Below are 17,479 nucleotides of genomic sequence, written 5' to 3'. Positions count from 1 at the left end.
GAAACTATTTTGTTTTTTATGTATCCAAATGACATCTTTTAAAACATAAGTCACCTTGTTGCAGTAAATGTGATTGCTGATGGTCTCCGTGGGCATAATGTAAAATACTGCTGCCTTGAGAATAACCTGTTAAAATACAGTATACATTTACTTAAATCATTCCTGTGTTTTCCTTTTATTTATCAGTTATATGCTTGTATCCATTAAGCTTTTGTATGAACAAGGGGAGCCAAACCCTGAACTCCCAAACACAGAGAAGTCTGATCTAAATCATTCTTGTTTGCAGAAAAATTCGCGTACTAAGAAGTTCTCTCTACACACCCCACCCCTCTTCACACCCCTTTTCTAACTACTACCAACTTTAGTTTTGACACTGCCCAATCACCTCATCCTTTTTACTATTCTCTTAAGATAACAGGAGTCAACAGCACAACTAAACTGGGATGAACCAGAATTTTCTGTTTCATGTAAATTGCCCAACAACCCTCCATGTTGGAATTCTCTATCAACAGAGCATGTACTGCAGAAGCAAGAACAAGTTTTCCTATTCTACCCAAACACTGGCTTCAGCCATGTTCTGGAGGCCTGTAAGGTGTGAGAGTGAAGTCCTGTCTCCACATCTGTTCTGTCAACCCTCAACCTCTGCCGAGATTGCAATGGGAGTGTGTGGTGGGGCAGAGCCCCACACCCTGAGAAAAAGGGCTCAACCAGGCCAGAGAGGCTGCGCAGACCAGCAGCCAATCAGTGAAGACCTGGGGAGAGCCAATCAGGATGGGGGAAGGGGCAGCCAATCACAACCCAGCTAGGTCCTATATAAAGGCTGCCCAGCTAGGGAGAAGGCAATCACTCCCTGGCCAGCAAGGGAGAAGGACTGGCTCCTGACAAAAGGAGTAGCACCTTGGACAGAGCAGCGCTGGGTAGGCTTGGGGGAGCAGATAGGGGCTCCAGCCCATTACCTGCCAGGCTGCGGCCCTGCTGCAAAGGGGCAGGAAGGTGCATAGGGCCAAAGGAGAAGTGGCCCAGGGAAACTGAGGTTTTTAACAATTTCAAGAATCATGAGAACTTCTCTGAACACATTTTATTTGCTGAATAATACCATGCTGCTGAATTCCACTTGATCCTGCATGTGAGTCTTCTAGGGCACATGTCTGAACACCCACTGTATGACCATCAGTGCTTCCCAGTTGAGCTCCTGAAAAAAGGACATTTTAAAAAAAAATATTTTTAGCATAGAATACAGCACAGATTGAACATTTAATAAATAATTAAGTGTAATGTCTGAAATATGTACTGTCTTGTACAAAATGGGAATGACTGAATATTGCATTCTAAAGCTATAAAAGGTTCTGTAAAGTGAAATTTATGAAGATTTTTTTAAATGTAACCTCTGAAGTTAAGGGGAAAATTTTATGTCCAAGGTATTGCTCAAACCAATTCAGATCTCTGTGCATCAACCAAGTAGCTGAGACTCACATTCCTGATACAAAAAGTACAAATGCAATTTATGTACACAAGAATCTGATAATGCAAAATTGTCTCCTCAACTTTGTATGCTGGACTGAAGCCCCTTTGAAAGTTTTGCCTTTGATGTTTAAGTTTCAGAGCATGTTTTATTCCCTATATTCTGTATATAAAATACTAACATCTGTACATCACCTAAAGAATGTTTGTAGGCTAAAAATATTTTTAATTAAAACCCAATTGAAAAGTTATACATTATGTATTGTAGGTATGTTTGGGATATTTTACCATCATTATTTGTACTGGGGTGGTAGCTAGAGTATCCACAGTCCCCAAAGTACTAGGCACGGTACAAATATAGCAAAAATGGGCCTTGCCTCAAAGAGTTTACAGCCTGATTTAATTTATGATGTTACCACTGTCACAAGGTATTAATGATTCCTAGGAGGGAAATAGATGTACAAATGTTTTGAAGAATTGCTTGAAATGTATTAATACTTTTACAAGGGTTAGAACATTCCTTTCTACTTACTTATGCTGAATATACCTATTCTTCAGATGAGCGACTATTAACATTTATATAATCATGCAAAAATTAGCTATGGTGGAAGAGTGGATCTGAAAACATTCTTAAGAGCCGTTTTCACAAAACTGTTTTCATGAGGGTAGCTGTTTCTACACAATACAGTAACTCCTCACTTAACGTTGTCCAAGTTAACGTTGTTTTGTTGCTGATCAATTAGAGAACATGCTCGTTTAAAGTTGCGCAATTCTCCCTTATAATGTTGTTTGGCAGCCGCCTGCTTTGTCCACTGCCTGCAGGAAGAGCAGGCCGTTGGAGCTAGCTGGTGGGGGCTTGGAACCAGGGTGAACTGGCAGCCCCCCATCAGCTCCCTTAAGTTCCTTGTGTGGCAGCTGCCCAGCAGGCTATTAACTGCCAGGCAGTTCAGCTGTCCCCCCCTGCCCTCTGTCTTGGAGCTGCTCCTGCTTGCTGTGTGAGGGGGGAGGGAGGTGGGGAAAGAGGGGTGCTGATATCAGGGTGTCCCTCTCCCCCTGCACCTCATCTCCACAGGGGGCTGGGGGAGAAGAGGAGGAGGAAGACATGACAGGGCTCAGGACGGAGGGATCCTGCTGGCAGCAGCTGCTGTCTCAACTTCCTGATCTACTTAAAAAGGCAATGTACTTAGAGTGAGGTCAAAGTACTTAAAGGGGCAATGCACACATGGTGTGTGTCTCTGTCTCCCCTCCCTCCATTCGTGCCACCTTGTAGAGTGTAAGGCTACATTAACAACGTATTAACCCTTGAGCGCTCAGCCGAGTGCTAGTTCATCATTTAGCAGTAAGGCATTCCCTGGGAAATATCCTACCCTCTTCCAACCTCTGATTTCACCACCTCAACCAAGCTTCACAATCATCATTGTTGTGTACAGTATTAAATTGTTTGTTTAAAACTTATACTGTGTGTATGTGTCTATAGATAAAGATATAAATAAAATATAGTGTTTTGTCTGGTGAAAAAAATTTCCCTGGAACCTAACCCCTGCTATTTACATTAATTCTTATGGAGAAATTGGATTTGCTTAACATCATTTTGCTTGAAGTAGCAATTTTCAGGAACATAACTACAACGTTAAGTGAGGAGTTACTATAGCATGCTAGGGGGCTCACTTAAGGCGTTTATGCAACTTCTCAGGTCCAATACTTTTGTCAGAATAGGAGATTCTACTTACCACCTGCACTACTACAACCAGAGATGTTTTCTCCTGGTGAATATCCCATTAGGCCACCATTTCCATTTCCATTTGGGTTAGAAGGCACTGTTGCAAGAAGACCTAATCAAGGAAACAAAATTCATTGCCAACAATATTGAGGCAAGCAAATGTGTTTTGATTTAGTGTATATATCTTCCCTTGTCTCCCAACAGTATTTTCTATAGTAGTTTAACTTCATCAGTGGGGAGAATTATTTTTTTTCCCCTCTACTGTAAATTGGAATATCTTTCCAAGTAATTTTAGGTTATAATTATTTTACTTATCAAAAAGTCAGTATTTTTGCAAGAAACGTTAATTGCATATGTTAAATATAGTGCATTTTAGTGTAAAAGACATCACAAGTTACTTCATATCTATGCATATACCCCACATCCCTGGAATACAGCCATTATTTTGACAGGCAGGTGTCAACAAATGCACATGTTGCACAACAGTGGGAGAAGTGGACTTTTTTAAATAGATGGAAGAATGTAAACAAAGGGTTAAAATTAATTTCTCAAGATAAACTACCATGTTTGTGAATAGCAGATTGTATAGTTAAGGTTGCAAGACCTTTTCCACTGTAACTTTTTCGTGCAGTAATTCTATCTGGTAGTAAAATTAATCTATACAAGTCTATTTTGATGCCCTGGAGATGACATGATCTTAAAGAAACTTCAGGACGAGCCCCGTAGGCAGGTGCAGACCAGATGAATTGCAAAGGGCTGGGAAGAGGTGAGTGAGAGGGAAAAGACTAATGTTAGAAGGGTACACTGCTCTTATAATCCACTTTTGTTGGTTAACTAGGATACCCCAACACTGGGCTCATATCTGGCCCCCATAGCTACAGAATGGGTTGTCACAACTTGAAGGGGAGACAAAACCTCAATTAAATATATGAAATAGACTACAGTCATACCCAAGCCTCTGTATCGTGAAAGCTGCTGGTAGATTTGTTTCATCCTCTCAATATTCAGGCGGCTTGCCTCTGCATGATTTACCATTGGTTTAGGATAATGAACTCCTATTACACATTTTGCAGCCTTCTGGATGCTCTCTGGGGCATTCCAAGGATCGTATATGTATTTTGCAGGGAAACCTCTAAGTATAGGCAAATAACGTCTTTAAAGAGAAAAAAAAGTATAGTTTAAAACACATAGCTGTTTAAAACTCAGGCAACTTCAGAGATGGCTTTATAATATTTATGGGGTGGACTGTACATGAGATTACCTGATGTAGTCCCCATTAGGATCAGTTCTTCTGCCAAAACCCACAGGACAGTAGCAGTGAAAAAACTGCTGAAAAAACGAACTACAGGAAAGCCACATCCAGCTTCCAGCATTTACACTCCAATCTGCATCAAGCAGCAATTCTTCGAACACCTTAAGAAATAACAGTATCAAGTTATTCTAAATGTGTTAAATTTTTCCACAAACATTCCTAAGCATTGCTCAGCTATCAAGATGTCAGAAAAGATAGCATTTCAACATTTAAGAGCATAGTACTGACATTTGCCCAGACTTGGTAACATCCAAAGAGTGCTCAATAAATATTTACACAAGTACTTCTTTATAGTCCGTTCAAGTGGGATAGTGGAAAAGAGGTATATCTGGCTTCTACAGCACAGAAGTTGGACATATTTTGTACAAATGCATTTTGCAGATGGGAAACAAACACAGAGCAGTGAAATAACTCGCTCAAAGTCACCTAAGTGGGCCAGTGGCAGAGCTAGGAATAGAACCTACGTCTCCTGAATCCCTGTGCTGTGCTCTATCCACTAGACCACACTGTCTCTGGTTAGGGGTGGAATTTTCTTACCCAGTTAGCTCCGTATGTTCTCTACTAGAAAGCTACATAACTTTCCCACTAGAAAGCATTAGGAAATTAATCTTCCAAAAAGCTATAAAAATTGTTTCAATTAACTTAACAGTTAACTTAATAATTAGAGAGACAAGGTGGGTGAGGTAATATCTTTTATTGGATCACTTCTCTTAGTGAAAGAGTGAAGCTTTTGGGCTTACACAGAGCTCTTCTTCAGGTCTGGGAAAGGTACTCAGTGTCACAGCTAAATACAAGGTGGAACAGACTGTTATACATGTTGCAAGAGACCATTCAAGGTGAAATAGACAGTTAACATTTAATAATTACTTATTCTAAAAAATTCTAGAACTTAACAGCTTTGACATATGAAGGTTACTTACTTACTTGTAACTTGAGTTCTTAGAGATCGACACTGCGTAATTACATTCTTGTGACTCATGCCGACCACTGCTGTATGGTAGAACCTTCTATTAGCAGTGTCCATTAGGCATCCATGCTCCCCTGCCCTCCCTGTCCAGCACTTGAGCACGTTCTGAGGGTGAGAGTTTAAAGGGGGCATAGGAACATTGCCCCCTCAGTTCCTTCCACTGCTAGAGCAGAAAACCCAAGATATTTTAATCTGGACTCTGCAGGAGTGGGGAAGGTGGTCGGGGAGCATGAATATGCAGAGTCCAGCTTGAAGAACTCCAGTTACAAGTAACCTTCATTTCTTCTTCGAGCATCCTCAGCATATCCCCACTCTTGGGATAGTCTTGCAAGCAGTACAGCAAATTGAACAGAGGGATGAAGAGTTCTAACTAAACAAGGATTTGAGTACCACTCTACCAAACTGGGTGTGCAACCAGGATGCCGTATCCAATGCATAATGCTCTGTGCAAATGTGAAACAACCTCCATGTAGCAGCTTTGCATATCTCAATTAGGGCAATATGTTTATAAAAAGCCACAGATGTAGCTACTGTTCTAGTAGAATGAGCTCTGGACAGACGAGGAGTAGGGAAAGAAGTTCTTCTGTAACATTCTTACATGCACTAACCTATCTAGACAGGGGGACTGAAAGAAATGACTTTACCTTTAGAGTTACCAGCATATGAAATAAATAACTTGGAAGAAGACTTAACTCTTTGTTCTATCTAAGTAATATGAGAGTACTCTCTTGGTATCTAAAGAATGTAATCTAAATTCTCCCCTTTAGATGAATGAGGCTTTGGGAAAGAATAGATTAATGGTCTGATTCACATGAAACTCAAACAACTTTAGGAAGAAATTTAGAGTCTGGTCTAAGAACCACTATGTCCTTATAAAAAGTGCATAAGGGGGAGGAGGTCCACACCAGTGCATGTAGTTCACAAATTCTTCTTGAGAAGTAATTGCTATCATAAACACGGTCTTCGCAGATAAGTGAAACAAAGAGCAGCTAACTATAAGCTCAAGTTAGACAAGAGAGGAGTCCAAACTAAATTCAAATTCCATGGCATGACAGGGTCCTGCACTGGGGGGATACAAGTTCAGTAGCCCTTTCAAACAGTTTGACCAGCACTGGTTAAACTTTTTGAAAGGGCTACTGAACTTGTATCCCCCAGTGCAGGACCCTGTCATGCCATGGAATTTGAATTTATATATATATATATATATATATACACACACACACACACACATATTATATATATTTATATTTTCCATTAATGTGAGTATGGTATACAGCTAGATGAACCTTAATGGAGGGCAGAGACAGCCCCACTCTTTTTAAGCATAATAGATATTCTACAATAAGTTGTACTGGAGCTAACACCAGGTCAAACACCTTTCCCAGTTGCCCACAAAAACTAATCTTCTCCACTTGAACTCATAACTTTTTTCTAGTTGATAGTTTTCTGGAATTAATTAAAATTCTTTGCACCTGAACTGAGCACAATCTTTCTAACTCTGTCAAAGGCCTATCGCCCAAGCTCTCAAATGTAATGACTGAAGATTTGGGTGGACAACCTTCCCCTCCTGCTGGGGTAGTAGGCCCATTGATAATGGGAGCATTTTGTCATTACCTTTGGATAAATGAAGGCATTCAGTGTACCACTATTGTCTTCGCCACTCTGGAGCAATGAGAATCATGCTAGCTGAATCTTGCCTTACCCTTTTTATCACTGGACAATGAGGGGAAATGGGGGAAATGCATACACTGAACCCTCCTTCCCAATCTAGGAGGAATATATATGTCAATGACAGGCTGTCCAAGCCCAGTTTTGAACGGAAATAGGGACATTTCCTATTGAATCTGGTTGCAAATATCTCTGTCTGGAAATCTCCAAAGGCTGAAAATATCCTGAATTACCATATTTTTTAAGAGACCGTTTGTTTGTCTGCAAAGAATCTCTGCTCAACTGATCTTCAGTCATACTGTGTTCACTTGCTTCACACAGGGCAATTGAGTATATATTGTGCTGGATACACCAATCCCAAAGTTTTACTGCCTCTTTGCAAAGTTAAGATGATAAAGTTCCTCCTTGTTTGTTCACATATGTTGCTGACACATGGTCCATGGCCACTTGAACTACTGCATTTTGCAGCTGCGAGACAGATGCTCTGAAATCTAACTGGATTGCCCTCAGTTCCAAAACATTTATGTATAACAGGGATTCTCTGTCATTCAAAGGACCTCAAATAGACTGCAAAGATGCACTTCTGCCCTGTCTTTGAAGCATCTATGGTGGTTATTACTAAAGAAGGAGAAGAAAGACTGAACAAAAATGCTTTTGAGGGCATTCTGAGGTTCCAGCCACCACCTTAGCAAAAGACAAGTATTCCTTGGAACAGTGAGTAATTTTTGCATGCTGTCTGTAATGGGTCTGAAATTCCTTTGTAGCCAGCACTGAAGAGGTCTCATTCTGAGCTCGGCATACAGAGTCAAATATGTTGTGGATGCCATCAGACCCAACAGAGTTAACAAATAAACTACCATACTCTTCCTTTTATGGAGTCGGGAATCACATCAATGAATGGAATCTTTTGTGATGGTGTGAGAAAAAAGATTTTTCTTTGTTTATGAAAAGACTTAGTGTTCTAAATAAAAACACAAGTAATCCAAATGGCTTTCTGTAATTCTTCTTTGGATGGAGCCTTCAGAAGCCAATTGTCTAAATACACGAAAATGAAAATTTCTTCTCTCTTCAAATATGCTGCTACCAGACCCGTGCATTTGGTGGACTCTGGGTGTGGTTGGTAGGCCAAAAAGGTAGGAGCCTATACTAGAAATGGTTTTATGAAAAAGTGTCCCTGAGATAAAGAGTACCAAACCAATCCAGAGCAGACAAGGAGGGAATAATCAACCCCCTAATTACCATTCTCAGTTGAAACTTCCTGATAAACCTGTTTAAAGCTCTCAGGTTTAGATTTGGTCTGTCACCTCCATTCTTTTTTGGATTAGAAATACCCAGAGTAGAATCCCTTGTTCTTGGAACCTAATGGAACTTCTTCTGTAGCCCCAGATTGCAACAGACCTTCCTTGTGCTTCCATCCTTAAGTTCTTATGGGAAGGGTCCCTGAAGAGGGAGGGGGTGGGGGAGTTGCATGGAAGAAGAAATTTGAATTGGATGGTATAATCTTATTTTACTGTATCTAAAACTCATCTGTCCAAGGTGATATTTGTCCATGGACTGTAGAAATGAGAGAGACTGTTTCTTAAAATATGGGTGGTATTTACTGAAATTGGTTTGATGCCCTTGTTCATCACATCAAACCCATGGTCTGACATAAGGCAAGGAAGATGTAGTTAAGAAGTTCTTTGTCCTTATTCATGGCTTGCAGGATTTCTTTCTCCCCTGAATTTGAGAGGCTGTGTGGTGTTGTTGATAATAAGGATGTCTCCTAACGGTATAATAATAAATAATAATAATAATGAGGAAGAAGAAAGAAAGTATTGTCTCTCAAATTTGAACTTAGTTGCAGATGTCTTTCTACAATAAGGGAGGTAATAACCCCATAGATCTCACAGTGGAGTGTGTCCATTTTCTCCAGCACTTCAATAGTTTAACTGAACAGCCTGTCTCCTTCAAAAGGTAAATCCTTAATTTTTGTCTGTTTCCATAGGCAAAGATGAGGATCATGCACACCTGTGGAGTGCTACTGCTGATGCCTTAGCTCTTGAAGCAGTGTCAGAAACATCAAACAATGCCCTAAGGGCATGTTTTGCCACATTCTGGCTCTTCTTAATGAGAGCTGTTAAGCTTCTCTGATCCTCTGAGAGGTTCTTGGTTAACATTGAGATCTTCTCCCAGAAGTGAAAATAATACTTGGATATTACTGCTTGATGATTGGACACATGCATGTTTAAAGAAGCTGGTAAAAATAATTTTCTCCTTAGAGAGTCCAACTTTTTCCCCTCTTTGTCATAAGGAGTTGAAGTCGTCAAATGTAGAAGACCTGATTTGGAGCTCCGAACTGTTACTGCTACCACTAGAGAATTAGGCACATGAAAATAGGAGAACCCTTCAGTGGGACCTGACATAATTTATCTGCCTTTTTTTAAGCTGATTGACATGCATTGTGCAGGAGGTCAGACTAGATGATCATAATGGTCCCTTCTGACCTAAATATCTATGAAGATGGATTGGACCAGAGACCAAAATGGACAATGAGACCATACTCTTTACAGTAGAGCCCAAAATGTCAAAAAATGGATGCGTGGTTTCTTTCAAAGCTGCTGATGGTCATTTTAAACTTGATGTCACCCTATCCACTAGCTTATGAAATTAAATCACATCCTCAGGAGACAATGCTGCAATTACATTCACATTTTCGTCAGGAGATGAGCCACTGTCCAGGCTCCATATCTTGTTGCTGAAATTTCTGTAGAGGAGATGTTTTCTGATGCTCTTCATCAAATAGTGTCTCCTGTAGCAAGGATGGGTGTCATAAACATACAGTTAAGGGTAGCCTAGAATTCCTCCTTACCTGTAAGGGGTTAAGAAGCTCAAATAACCTGGTTGGCACCTAACCAAAAGGACCAATGGGGAAAGAAGATACTTTCAAATCTTGGGGGGCGGGGCAGAAGGGTTTTTTTGTGTGTTCCATCTTGGGAAGCAGAGAAGCATCAGGTCAGAAAACTCCTTCTCCTATAAACCATCCTAAAAGTCTCTGATATTATAAAAATTGTAAGTAAAACCCAGGCAAGGCGTGTTAGATTATCTTCTGTTCTGCTTGTGAATTTTTCCTTTGCTGGAAGGAGGTTTATTCCTGTTTTTTTGTAACTTTGAAACTAAGTCTAGAGGAAGTTCTGCTGTGTTTTTGAATCTTTTGTTATCCTGTAAAGTTATTTTCCATCCTGATTTTACAGAGATGATTTTTACCTTTTTTAAAAATAAAATCCTTCTTTTAAGAACCTGACTGATTTCTCTATTGTCCGAAGACCCAGGGGTTTGTGTCTGTGATCACTTTGTAACCAATTGGTTAGGATATTATTCTCAAGCCTCCACAGGAAAGGGGGTGTAAGGGCTTAGGGGATATTTTGGGGGAACAGGAACTCCAAGTGGTCCTTTCCCTGATTCTTTGTTAAATCACTTGATGGTGGCAGTGTACCCTCCAAGGGCAAAGAATTTGTGCCTTGGGGAAGTTTTAACCTACACTGGTAGAAATAAGCTTAGTGGGTCTTTCATGCAGGTCCCCTAGAGTTCAGAGTGGGGAGGGAACTCTGACATGGGGGCAGCGTGGTGGGATCATTTTGAACCAAACGCACAGTAGGATTTTAAAAGGACATTTTTCCCCCCCTTTTGGCTGCTTGGAAAGCAGGGAGGTTTTTTTAAGGATTTTTTTTTTTAAGCTGGAGCACCTGGAGTTTTTTTTCCTCTGCCTGAGGGCAGGGTAGTTAACCTCCTGCAGGGGAATTCACAAGTGTTTTTTTTTCTTTCTAGCTCTCGGGTTAGGCTACAGAAAGGCTAGGATGACTGACAGTGATGTCCAAAAGAAATTAGAATTAGCCAGATTGGAAGCTGATGAGAGACGGATGGAGGCAGAAAAAGCTGCCCATGAGAGAGCTATGGAGGCCCAGCAGCATGCTCAGGAGGAGAGGGAAAGAGAGAGGAAGCATGAACTGGAGTTAGAGATGGCAAGGGCTAAGCAAAGTATACCAAACAACCCTAGCAATCCTTCTCCAGGTACCGCTTCCCATCCCAGTAAGTTCCCCACCTACAAGGTAGGAGATGATACAAAGGCCTTCTTAGAAAATTTCGAAAGGGCCTGCCTTGGGCACACCATCTCTGCAGACCAGTACATGGTAGAGCTGAGGCTGCACCTCAGTGGACCCTTATCAGAGGTAGCAGCTGAAATACCTAAGGAACACATGAACAGCTATGAACTTTAAAAAACAGGCCAGAATCAGAATGGGGCTAACATCCGAGCCTGCCCATCAGTGGTTCAGAGCCCTAAAGTGGAAACCGGACGTGGCATTTTCCCCACACACCTACCACACTGTAAAAAATTGGGATGCCTGGATATCAGGAGCAAGCGTTAAATCTCTGGAAGATCTGTCTTTCCTAATGCAAATGGAGCAGTTCTTAGAGGGTGTTCATGAGGAAATAGAAAGGTACATCCTAAATGGGAAGCCCAAAACAGTAATCGAGGCAGGGGAGATTGGAACGAAATGGGTGGAGGTGGCGAAAAAGAAAAAAAACTAGCAGCAGTAGGAGCGGATATCAGAAGGGGCAACCTGTGACAACACCCTATCGCCAAGGGCAGCCCAAGGCCCCACCTACATTCCAAGGAAAAACCCAAACACCTTATTGTCACCCAACACCAGTCTCCAGCAACCCACCTTGCCACAGTGACCAGTCAGCTGGGCAATGTTTTAAATGTAATGAGCTGGGGCATGTGAAGGCCGACTGCCCCAAGAACCCCAACAGACTGCAGTTCATTACACCAGAGTCACACCAAAGGTCCTCAGGCCCAGATGCCTCCCAGGTTCCCTCAGAGCAGAGGGAAACTGAGTGTGGGCGGGAAGAAGGTTATCGCATGGAGGGACACTGGAGCACAAGTGTCGGCTATCCATCAATCCTTAATGGACCCCAACTTAATCAACCCAGAGGTCCAAGTGACGATTCAACCCTTCAAGTCAAACTCTTTTGACTTGCCTACAGCCAAGTTGCCTGTCCAGTACAAGGGCGGTCAGGAATGTGGACTTTTGCAGTCTATGATGATTATCCCATTCCCATGCTGCTGGGGGAAGACTTGGACAACCATGTGAAGCTAGCTAAGAGGGTGGGAATGGTCACCCGCAGCAAGGCTAAGTGAGCTGTCACACCTAGCTCTGTTCCTGAACCTTCAACAAGGGCCCAGTCTGTGTTACCAGAGACCCAGACTGAGGTGATGGAACTGGAGCCCCTGCCAACGACTGCAACAGCCATAGTGGATCCAGTCCCAGAGACCCAGCCAAAGCCAGTCCCAGAACCGGAACTGGCAAAGCAACCAGCACTAAGTCCAGCACTTGCAACCCTGTCTACACCTCCAACATCAGAGGGCACCACCGAGCCTGCACTGGCAGCAGCAGCTAAACCTACGAAAAAGGCTCAGCCAGAGCCTGAAACACAACATAGTGCACCAGCGGAGAGTGGTTCACAGTCAGTCAACGGAAACAGCCCCATCACCTGCATCGCTTCCAGAGGGACCAAGCCCAAGTCCAAGTCATCCAGTGAGGAACTGCTATCTCCAGCACCAAGGGAATAGTTCCAGGCTGAACAGGAAGCAGATGAAAGCCTCCAGGGAGCTTGCCAGCGGCACGGAGCAACCCACCACCTCTCAGCTCTTCTAATCGATCCCGGTTTGTTGTAGAAAGAGGACTTTTATACAAAAGTCTGGTGGGCACCAGGAAGACTGGCATCCTCAGAGACAGTTAGCAGTTTCAACTAAGTACCGGGTCAAGCTCTTGAGCTTAGCCCATGATCATCCTAGTGGCCATGCTGGGGTGAACAGAACCAAAGACCGTTTGGGGAGGTCCTTCCACTGGGAGGGAATGGGCAAGGATCTTTCTACCTATGTCCAGTCTTGTGAGGTGTGCCAAAGACTGGGAAAACCCCAACACCAGGTTAAAGCCCCTCTCCAGCCATACCCCATCATTGAGGTCCCATTTCAGTGAGTAGCTGTGGATATTCTGGGTCCTTTCCCAAAAAAGACACCCAGAGGAAAGCAGTACATATTGACTTTCATGGATTTTGCCACCTGATGGTCAGAAGCAGTAGCTCTGAGCAATGCCAGGGCTTAAAGTGTGTGCCAGGCACTAACAGACATTTTTGCCAGGGTAGGTTGGCCCTCTGACATCCTTACAGATTCGGGAACTAATTTCCTGGCAGGAACCATGAAAAGCCTTTGGGAAGTTCATGGGGTGAACCACTTGGTTGCCACCCCTTACCATCATCAAACAAATGGCCTGGTGGAGAAGTTTAATGGAACTTTGGGGGCCATGATACGTAAATTCATAAATGAGCACTCCAACGAATGGGACCTAGTGTTGCAGCAGGTGCTCTTTGCCTACAGGGCTGTACCACATCCCAGTTTAAGGTTTTCACCATTTGAACTTGTGTATGGCCGCGAGGTTAAGGGGCCATTACAGTTGGTGAAGCAGCAACTGGAGGGGTTTATGCCTTCTCCAGGAACTAACATTCTGGACTTTGTAATATGAGAGACTTTTAGGGTGGTTTATAGGAGAAGGAGTTTTCTGACCTGATCCTTCTCTGCTTCCCAAGATGGAACAGACAAAAAAACCCTTCTGCCCCACCCCCAAGATTTGAAAGTATCTTCTTTCCCCATTGGTCCTTTTGGTCAGGTGCCAACCAGGTTATTTGAGCTTCTTAACCCCTTACAGGTAAGGAGGAATTCTAGGCTACCCTTAGCTGAATGGTTATGACAATGGGGAACATTCTCTAGGTGTCAGATCCAGAACCCTTGATTCTGGTGAAAGATGTACCAGGACTGAAGATTCATGCTTCATAAAGTGACAGTGGTAAGCTTGGGTTGACCAATATGGCTAAGGATTCCAAGGCCAATCCTGCTGGTCACTCCAATCCTTCATTACATCTCTTGTTCAGAATATGAGGTGCCAAGAAGAGAAATTCTGATCTGAGAAAATGATCAGATCCTAGGCATGCTCATGGGATCTGGCTCTACATCTGTGGATCCAATATCGAAGCAACAAATGAAGTGACCGTGGTAGGGATCTGGGTCATGTAAAGTGATGACAAATCCTTTCTTAACAATCCAGTTGGGGGTCTTAGATTGTGGAACAGATATTGGAGATTCTTTGCATTTAGTGTCCCATCTCAGTCTCTTATCAGAAGAGCCATGAGAAACAGTCGGAAACTAGTTCCACAGAATAATGCATTAATTTTTTGAGTCAGATTGGAGGGCTTAGAAATGGTCAAATCCACCAATCTGGAACTGGAGCTTAGTGCCAGGACCAATCCTTTCGTTGTTCCGACTTTCTTGAATTCAGATGTACTCAGAGCCGATTCAGGCCTCCCATCCTTATTTTCTGATCCTTTAGAGTTCTTGGATCCCAGAAGTTTGACAGACAAGGCCACTAGTAATAAAAGGGTCTGAAGTCTCTTTTGTCTTTCTTTGCCAGCCCAAGATGTGAATGTGCTATAGATGGGTAATGGCTCCACCCCAAACATTTTAAAACACTGAACCTGCAGGACAGATACTGGGAAGACCTGTGCGCAAAACGTGCACTCCTTGAGCCTGTTTTTCTTCATGCTGGGATCAACCGTACTGAAAAATAAAGCTTTTTCTTAAATCCACAATCTAATCTAAATCTAACCTAATTTATAGGTTACAGTAAAAACTAACTATAGACTACTAACTATAGAACTTTGAACTAACAGCATTACACTAAGATACAGGCAATAAGTATCAGTGGATCATGAGATCTGTTGGTTCACATTCTTTTACTGCTGCAGCTGGAAGGAAATAAGGTGCCAACAGTGCCACAACCTCTTTAAACTCTCACCCTCAGAACATACTTGAGCACTAGATGAGGTGTACGGGGGAGCGTGGGCACCTAATAGGCACTTCTACTAGAAGGTTCTACCGTCCTGCTGCACCAGTCCCAAGACAGGGACTATGTAGTCGTAGAGGACACTCAAAGAAGAATTTCAAATTTCCAGTGCTTTCTACAGAGAGAGCTGATCTGGTCAATCCTAACTTGCATAAAACAAGCTCTCCTGCTTAGAAGCATCATTAAGATTGTTGTATGAAAGAGAGAGAATCTTATTCCTTAAAGGAAAATACTAAATAGTGAAAAGGTTTTCTAAAGCTGCTTTGAAAGTTCCTTTTCAATACAAATATTCTTATTTAGCACACATTTAAAAAGTATTCAGCAAGTAGTTACTTTTCCTTTAAAACTTACCTAATCTCAAGATGTTCTATATAACAAAAACAAACCATCTAATTCCCTTCCCAGGACAATACTAAACCACAAATATTAACGTGACCCATGACTAGAATTAACATGTTCTGCTAGAAATCAGAAATAAAATAGTAAAGTTTAATACACAGCAAAAAAGTGTGTGGGGGAGGGGAGGGGTTAATTAGGTATTTTCTTGCTAAACTTGTATTTAATATTTCATTCCAAATTAGAACACTTCAGAAAGCTAAAAAGTAGAATTTAATCAGTATCAGTTAACAAGAGCTATTTAAAGATATTAAAAAAACCTATAAAACTTACTTGAATACCTGCAATTATGCCTTTTTATTAAAACAATTAAGTTATGTATTTTCTGAAAAATATTTAGTTGCAAGACTTTTAAGCATTTTTAAATTGAAATGGCCACCAATCTAACAAGTTTAGAGACATAAGGTGGGTGAGGTAATATCTTTTATTGGACCAACTTCTGCTGGTGAGAGACAAAACGTAAGTACACAACTGCTCCACTAGATGCTCCCCTTCAAGCATACTTGCTAAGATTGTATAACATACTACCTAGAATTAGCAGGACAGATTCACTCTCACCAGCACATGGAGGTATAATTTATATATTTTTAATACTACACAAATGTTCCTCTGTACGTTGGGTTATTTACTCCAAGGGTAGACCAAGTAATATCTGTAATATGTACAATCAAATGCACAAAGCTGTTGTTATAGGCATACAGATATATAATTTATATGTGTATAAATTGGATAAGACAAGCTGCCTTAGGATTTTTCGTGCAATTACTTGCATAACCAAGAGTTCTGTTTACATGTGAAAGAGGAAGATGGAAGTGAGCACAACTCAATAGTTAAAAAAATAATTAAAAGAAATATTATAAGTGAGCTTACAACACAGCCAGCAAATATATTAATCTTCAAGTTTCAAACAGTAAAAACTTTGTTTATAACTGTAGTTAGTTAAAAAAAAGTGACCATATTTAGAGATGCTTTTGTTTGTGTTTCAGATAATAAAACACATGGACTGAACAAAGAATGGTGCAAATAATAGCAATGAGACACACACAACTTTGTACTTTGAATGGCCATGTCTCCAGTTTTAGGAAGATTTGATACGAGTTAGTTGTACTAACTAATTGTGATCACTCACAATTCATGTTGTCCAACATGTATGGGTCTGATATGGCCAGATGCTGAGTGTCCTCAACACTTACTTTCCCGCCCCCACCTCAATTCCCATTTTGTTTTCTCTACTAACCTGAAAAGAAAAGGTTGGTGGTTTCTTTTTTGGAAGGGGGGGGTGGAACGTATGTTTGGGAAAGAATTTCTATTAGCTGATGAATAAGCTGTATTTATTCTTATCATAGAAATGTACGGCTGAAAGGGACCTCAAGAAGTCATCTACTCAATTCCCCCATATTCTATTTAAATTTTTAAAAAAACCCATAGATTTAATAAATGCTGGCCTCAATTTTCAAACTGGGTTACCTAAAGCTAAGCACCAAAGGCCATTTCTAGACATCTACAAAAGGGCACGCTCTGCACCTGAAAGTTAGGCCTCAACACTCCTATCAGAACTACATGGTTTGAATGTTTTGACCACAATTTAAGCTTTAAAACCTACGTTAATGCATTTACCAATGGATATCTTTTGTATATAATTCTTATTATCTACATCAGAAATTCATTAATGAAAAATTGTACCTTCATTCCTTCTTCCCAACTAATCCACAGGTCACCTCGAGTCAAGAAGCATGCCACAGCATGTCTGGCTAAATGGTGAATCCAACCTTCCTGACGGAGCTGTGTCATAATTGCATCAATCCAAGGAAATCCTGTCCTGCCTTCTGCCCACTTGGCCAAAGCCTCAGGATTCCTATCCCATGGAATCTGAACACAGATGGGATTTCCCTCCATTTTATCAAAGCGTGGATTATTAGTAGCTGCTGTGTAGAAAAACTCACGCCACAAGAGCTGGCCATATAGGGAGAGGGGAGGGGAGCTGTTCTTCTTTACCTGAAAGGCATCACAAAAAG

The 17,479-nt window shown here is 41.5% G+C and overlaps 1 protein-coding gene across 2 annotated transcripts in view; it reads right to left on the bottom strand.

Moving 5' to 3' along the window:
* CRY1 (cryptochrome circadian regulator 1) overlaps window positions 1-17,479 on the bottom strand; it is a 71,038-nt gene that overhangs the window by 12,472 nt on the left and 41,087 nt on the right. For both annotated transcript variants that reach the window (XM_037880227.2, XM_037880219.2), the window contains exons 7-12: window positions 17,148-17,459; window positions 4,443-4,594; window positions 4,132-4,334; window positions 3,192-3,293; window positions 1,097-1,192; window positions 55-126 (exon numbers count right to left, since the gene is read on the bottom strand). In XM_037880227.2, the coding sequence (XP_037736155.1) occupies window positions 55-126; window positions 1,097-1,192; window positions 3,192-3,293; window positions 4,132-4,334; window positions 4,443-4,594; window positions 17,148-17,459 (937 nt within the window). The remainder of the gene's footprint in view (window positions 1-54; window positions 127-1,096; window positions 1,193-3,191; window positions 3,294-4,131; window positions 4,335-4,442; window positions 4,595-17,147; window positions 17,460-17,479) is intronic.

Source organism: Chelonia mydas, chromosome 1 (assembly GCF_015237465.2).
Source record: "Chelonia mydas isolate rCheMyd1 chromosome 1, rCheMyd1.pri.v2, whole genome shotgun sequence".
NCBI classification, from domain to species: Eukaryota; Metazoa; Chordata; order Testudines; family Cheloniidae; genus Chelonia; species Chelonia mydas.
This window is presented reverse-complemented; position numbering and strand designations above follow the sequence as displayed.